The sequence below is a fragment of the Callithrix jacchus genome, chromosome 12 (assembly GCF_049354715.1).
Source record: "Callithrix jacchus isolate 240 chromosome 12, calJac240_pri, whole genome shotgun sequence".
Taxonomy (NCBI): domain Eukaryota; kingdom Metazoa; phylum Chordata; class Mammalia; order Primates; family Cebidae; genus Callithrix; species Callithrix jacchus.
The window spans coordinates 85114269-85121104 of NC_133513.1; the positions used below are offsets into that span (position 1 = coordinate 85114269).

Below are 6836 nucleotides of genomic sequence, written 5' to 3' on the forward strand. Positions count from 1 at the left end.
ACATTGACCAGGCTGGTCTCAAACTCTTGACCTCAGATGATCCACCCACCTCAGCTTCCCAAAGTGCTGGGATTACAAGTGTGAGTCACAGTGCCCAACCTCTTCTTCCTTTTTGTTTCCTTATTCTTAAACACCTTATAAGGTTTTCGCTACTACCCATGAGGAACAAACTTCCTCTTGCTCTGGTCTATACCTGAATATTCACTCTCCTTTGTTTGTTTGTTTGTTTGTTTGTTTGTTTGTTTGTTTGTCTGTTTTTGAGACAGAGTCTCACTCAGTCACCAGGCTGGAGTGCAGTGGTGTGATCTCAGCCCACTGCAACCTCTGTCTCGCTAGTTCAGGCGATTCTTCTGCCTCAGCCTCCTGAGTAGCTGGGATTTCAGGCACATGACACCACACCAAGCTAAGTCTTGTATTTTTAGTAGAGACGGGGTCTCACCATGTTGGCCAGGATGATCTCGATCTCATGACCTTGTGATTCCCCCCACCTCAGCCTCCCAAAGTGCTAGGATTACAGGCATGAGCCACTGTGCCTGGCCCCTTTACATTTTTAAACCCTATAATAGGATGTGTAACACAACAAAATATGTTTTCAAATGTTCTGAATTTATTTGGTGACACTTTGAGAATATTTAATCATATTTAGTTATAACTTTAAAATGATCATTATACTGAAATTTTTAATGATTAAAAAAATATAATTTCCTAGCCAGAAATGGTGGCATGCATTTGTAGTTCCAGCTACTCAGGAGAGTCACGTGGGAAGATTGCTTGAGCCCAGGAGTACAAAGCCAACCTGGGCAACATAGCAAGACCCTTTTTTTTCTTTAAAGGAATTTCTTGGCCAGGTGCAGTGACTCACACCTGTAATCCCAGCACTTTGAGAGGCTGAAGCAGGTGGATCATCTGAGGTCAGGAGTTTGAGACCAGTCTGGCTAACATGGTGAAACCCCATTTCTACTAAAAATACAAAAAATCAGCTGGGCATGGTGGTGCATGCCTGTAGCTATAATCCCAGTCACTCAGGAGGCTGAGGCAGGAGAATCACTTGAACCCGGGAGGCAGAGGTTGCAGTGAGCCAAGATCACGCCATTGCACTCCAGCTTGGGCAACAAGAGTGAAACTCTGTCTCAAATTTAAGTAAATAAATTAATTAATACATAATACATAAATAAACAAATTTACTGGAAAATCTATAGGTAAAACCTGTCTGGGCCAGCCAACTTTTCTTACCATTGTGGAATTGGGGTTTATGAAATACTGTGAACGAGACCATTTCACTTTAGGACAACTCAAAAGGATCACCTTCCACATGCAAGATAGGAAGTTGTTAAGTTCTACATGGAGACACAGAAGAATATCAAATTCGATGACATTATTGACCATTAGGAAGAGGCTGGCCTCTTGCCCTTTAATATTACATCTTAGTTCAATAAATTAACCAAATGAAAATATGAACTATATTTATAACTCAAATTTGGTCCTCTCCACATTTTTATAAAACATTTTTGGCCAGGCCTGGTGGCTCGCACTGTAATCCCAGCGCTTTGGGAGGCCGAGGTGGGCAGATCACCTGAGCCAGGAGTTTGAGACCAGCCTGGCCAACATGGTGAAACCCCATCTCTATCAAAAACCAAAAATCAGCTGGGCATGGTTGCTTGCGCCTATAATCCCAGCTACTCAGGAGGCTGAGGCAGTAGAATCACTTGAACCCAGCAGTTGGAGGTTGCAGTGAGCCGAGATCACACCACTGGATTCCAGTCTGGGCAACAGAGCAAGACGTCATCTTAAGAAACAAACAGAAAAAAAAAAAAGTGATAAATTTAAGGCCAAGATTGATCTGGAAGTGAAAAGGATTTTGGAGAGAGGGGAAGGGCAGAAATTCACAAATACCAATTTTGTACTTCTTGCCTTCTGTATCTAAACCAATTGAGAAATAGCCCCAAAACTTGGATAGGGTAAGGAAAGGATTTTATTAGCTTCATTACCCTCATAGATAGGTACTCTAGAGTTCCTGGATTGGGAAAAATGCCTGGGATCTGTAACCAAAACTGGACGTCCTACTACAGTCCCTCAATTCTAGACCTTGGAAGTGCACTTAAGGAGAGTTAGGTATGTAGGGTAGACTCTTAGCCATCCAGAGACATCATACCCCATTTTACATACCACTAAGTGAAGAAAGAGCCAAAGAGAAATGAGCTTTCAAGCCATCTGTTGAAGGCCAGTCCTACCCCTTGGCTGGCTATGCTTAATCTCCAAGAAGAAAGATAAGGAAAACAAATGTTCTTCTTGAACACAAATAGGACCTAGAATTATGTCCCAGTTCCACAGCCCAGTCTAACCAAATCAAATAAAGGAATAGAAGCCACAACAGAGGTTCCTGCCCCTCTATTGTAATGTAATCACTCTGAGTCAGCCATTTTAAAATCTTTTTTATTCCTGTGTGGTATGAAATGGCTTGGGAACTTGACTGCTCTAGAGCTAAAAAAAAAAAAAAAAAGAAAGAAAAGAAAAAGAAATGGCTTGAGAACTTTGTTTTTCCCTTGAATAAGACATTTCTTATAAATAAATCATGACTGATAGTTTTCCAGCTTATTTTTAAAACTTTTTTTTCTGTATTCTTTTGAAATTAAGCATTTTCTATTTAAAAAACAGAACTTAACATGCAACTTCATTTGAAAAAGAAATAATTCTAACATACTATCTGTTTCACAGGTTGTTGGTCATAAAGAAGGTCTAGACGTTATGGAGAGAGCTGATCCTTTATTCCTTTTAATTGGACTTCCTACTATTCCTGTCATGCTGATATTAGGCAAGATGATTCGCTGGGAGGACTATGTGCTTAGACTATGGCGCAAATACTCAAATAAACTACAAATTTTAAATAGTATATTTCCAGGTAAGGCCCTGAATTGTGGTTGTAAAGTGCATACCAAATTGATCTTATAGAAGAACCATAACATGCCTTTTTAGCAATGTTTGAAGATATTCTAGCTCTTCTGATTTATTAGCACTTAATGCACTGCATTTTTTTCCTCTAGGGATTGGTTGTCCTGTTCCTCGAATTCCAGCTGAGGCTAATCCTTTAGCAGATCATGTCTCTGCTACTCGAATCTTGTGTGGAGCCCTTGTCTTTCCTACTATTGCGACAATAGTTGGTAAATTGATGTTCAGTAGTGTTAACTCTAATTTACAAAGGACAATCTTGGTAAGATGGCTTTTATATTACTTATATTACCTTGCAAAAGAGAATGAACTGTATTTATTTTTAAAAGATGGGGAACTGTGTAAATATTCAGTCTGTGGCTCCTATGCATTAAAGACTCTATTTCAGCCTCACTATCATTCAATAGCTTGAGTGGAAATAAAAAGAGGAGGAACCACTGCAGCAGTTCAGGCCTTTTGCACTATATGATAGGTGATTTCTCTCCTGGCATATGCATGAATCATCACACCTGTCCCTCTTGCCAGTGGGATTATAGTGAAAAGCTTTTGCTCTAGGGTCAGACTGCCTGGTTTAAATCCCATCACAGAAATTGCCTTGCTATGAAATCTAAATCAAATGTCTGGACTTTTTCTTCCTGTAATATGGTGATGGTAATGATAACTACCTCAGGATTATTGTGAGGATTATATAAGTCTTAGCATATAGTAAGCACTCATGTTGTTTGCTACTATTGTTATTCCCACTTCTCCCCTCTGGTGGCAGTGTGCACATAGTGCCCTAGCATTCTTCTTTGTATATCAAAGTATATGTAGAACTACATGGAAGAAAGACTAGTCAGAAAGGATAATGGAGAACATATCTCTGTCCTCTGTTACCTATAGTAACAGCGTGTAGTCTCTCTCTCCCTGTCTCCTCTCCTAGTAGTAAAGGAAAACTATTTCATTTGAGGTCATCTGAATTAGTTTAGCGTCAAAACCTATGTCTTTTGTGATCTAAATAAAATTCTTTTTATTATTATGTTTCTGTAAGTCTGCATTGTAAAAAAGCTCATTTTCCTTTTTATTTTAGGGTGGAATTGCTTTTGTTGCCATAAAAGGAGCATTTAAAGTTTACTTCAAACAGCAGCAATATTTACGACAGGCACACCGCAAAATTCTAAATTATCCAGAACAAGAAGAAGCATAAAACTGTGACTTCTGGTTGTCCTGCAGTCCTCTCATTCTTATGAATCTGTTGTGTTGTTTTGATTTCATCATTAATGCACTTGTGAAGACTTGTGATAAGCTGCTGCTCCTATATTTTTTAAGAAATATAATAAAGCACTTAGGGCAAGGGAAATCATCTCGGTAATCACGGAACCTAAGGATGTGATTTGTTTTCATTGTTTGTATGTACTACTTTTATGGCAGTCATATGAACTGTTATCTTAGCATGGTAAACCTGGGTTTTGTTCATATTTTCTCCAGACAGAAATGTAAAGATCAAACTGTGCAAATATTAAAAAAATGGACATGCTGTTTTATTCAAATGCCTCTTTTGTACATGTTCATGTCTAGTGTTTTCTTAGAATCAGCAACTCAATGAAGGTACTATAAGGATTTTTCTCACTGACGTAATTTGATTACATACTAAATAAGAGGCTATGTTAATATGAGGAAATGTAAATTAAATTAGTTATAAATAAATAACCAAAAATGTATGTAAACATTCAAACGATTATCTGAACAAATGAGATTTTGTGGTGTTTTCTTTAACCCATGTGTTGTCCTCTAAAATGTGTAGGGTAAAAATTCACAGGGCTTCCAGATCACTTTTTCACTATTAAATTTTATTTATATAATGTTGATATCTCATACTTCATGAAGTAATTTTGACTCATGGGCTCTTGGGGTGTGTGTGTATGTAGAGGTGTGTGTCAGTCATCAGGTCCTTTCATCTTTGGAATAAGTTTTTTAAATCCATATTTCTAGAAATTAGAGCTCCCAGTTTATAGTAGTTTAAGCAGAGAATGATTTGCAAAAAATATTTTTCTTTCCTCTTTCATTGATTCAGTTATTGAGATATCGTTGATCACCTTCTCTTTCCCAGGCACTGTGCAGAGTGCAATGGGACATAGTGGTGACCAAGACAGACTTGGTCCAAGCTCTTACAGAGTTTGCAGTCTCGTTTCAGCGGATAGAAAACCAGCAGTGAATAAACCAAGGTGAAGCCTTGAGCGCTGTTTTTATATTAATGAGGAGAAAAGTATGAAAACAAGAAGCCTTGAGTAAATATTGAGTTCATTGTTTTGGGCTTAAGTTTATTATAGAAAACCAACACTAATGTTTTTAGATTTTAATTGCTTGTCATATTGATGAGGCCAGCACCTTAATCACTGTTTGACTAGTTTCGTGTTCATTTTTCAAAAGCAATTATTTAAGCCATTTTCAATAGATTGGCCATTTTAATGTTGTTTGGCAACCTGAATGGTTATTTTTATTAAATTTTTAAGATATTTTCAAAACCCTATTTATTTTCTTGTTCACAGCATCTAATGCATGACAACAGTAAATGTTCCCCCTTATTGATAAGTGGCCACTTTAGGAGTGTAGCAAATATAGATTGAGCTGTTAGTTTGCAATAATATGTGTTAACTTTAGTAATTAAAGACTGATACTTTTCTATAATATGAATGTCTTAATTTTGAGTTACATGATGTTTATTTGAATGATGAACATTCAAAGTTGTATTTGGAGAGGAAGAGAAGATTTGACTAACAGCCATATTAAGAACAACTACAAAAAAAAACGACTACAGTACAGAAGGGGAAATATAAAATCTATGATTATATATTTTAAAAATATGGCTGTAATTATAAAACATTGGCTTTTCTTTTTTCAATGTAAAAAGATATTAAATGGACATATCTTGCATAATTTTGTTATTTAGAACAGTTTTTAGGCAGCCTTTACTAAAGTTATGCAAGCACGCAGTTCCCCGCTTGCCACTTTAATGCCCTTGATGTGGCGAGTAGCTGTTTGGGTTTATAGGGATCGGGGCTAATGAAGGCCGGGGAACAACAACTCTAATCCTTTTGGGGCAGGAGGGAGGAGTTTTTTTAGGGTTGTGGGGAGGGAACTGCAAGTGCCTGAGGATCAGAATGACCTCTAGCCCTGGGATTGAACACTTTTAAACCTAAAGAGCCAGCCTTATTAATAGCTCAAGAAATACCACGTGCCAGTCTTTCCATGGAGGTGACCTACCTGACCATGAAGTAACAAAAGAGCATAGGCAGACAATGTTGGATAGACCTGGGTTATCCATACATAAAGTCATGGATGACTGATTTTGGCTAATCGTCTTGACTTTCAGCTGCAGTTTTCTTAATCTTTGAAATGCAAGTAATATTTATCTCAGAAGACTTTAGGATTTACAGATTAAAGGAACAAGGCACTTTAGGCTCAAAATGGCCCCTACAGAGCAGTAGTTGTTTCTTAATTGCTAAGTAATCTGTTTGTACTCTAGGAAAAGTGAATGAAGAGGTAGAGGCATTAGGGGACAAATTAAAGAGATGATACAGATTTTGGGGATGGGTGGGTATATTTTATTTTCCAGTTTATTTTCATATTGCTTTAGTAGTGTTATTTCTAGAAACTTAAATGTTTTAAGCCTCTTTTATAAAATTCAATGATTAGTAGAATTCTATTCAAAAGTTAACTTATCTCCAAAGTGGCTGAAAATATTATTTATCATTACATGATTATGAAATGACTGTGAAGAATATAAAATTAAACTTAGTGACTTAATTAGTCACTGCCTTGCTGACTATTCCGTTTTTTAAATGTCGTGTTTTTAATATACAAACTATCAATACTGGCTGGATTAGGTTAAATAAAGAATTTTTATGTTC

General features: G+C 37.1%; 1 protein-coding gene across 1 annotated transcript in view; it reads left to right on the plus strand.

Annotated features, from left to right (window-relative positions):
* MARCHF5 (membrane associated ring-CH-type finger 5) overlaps positions 1 to 6836 on the plus strand; it is a 63127-nt gene extending 56291 nt beyond the window's left edge. Inside the window, exons 4-6 of the mRNA XM_035268469.3 lie at positions 2716 to 2899; positions 3042 to 3208; positions 4016 to 6836. Of these exons, the coding sequence (XP_035124360.1) occupies positions 2716 to 2899; positions 3042 to 3208; positions 4016 to 4132 (468 nt within the window). The 3' untranslated portion in view covers positions 4133 to 6836. The remainder of the gene's footprint in view (positions 1 to 2715; positions 2900 to 3041; positions 3209 to 4015) is intronic.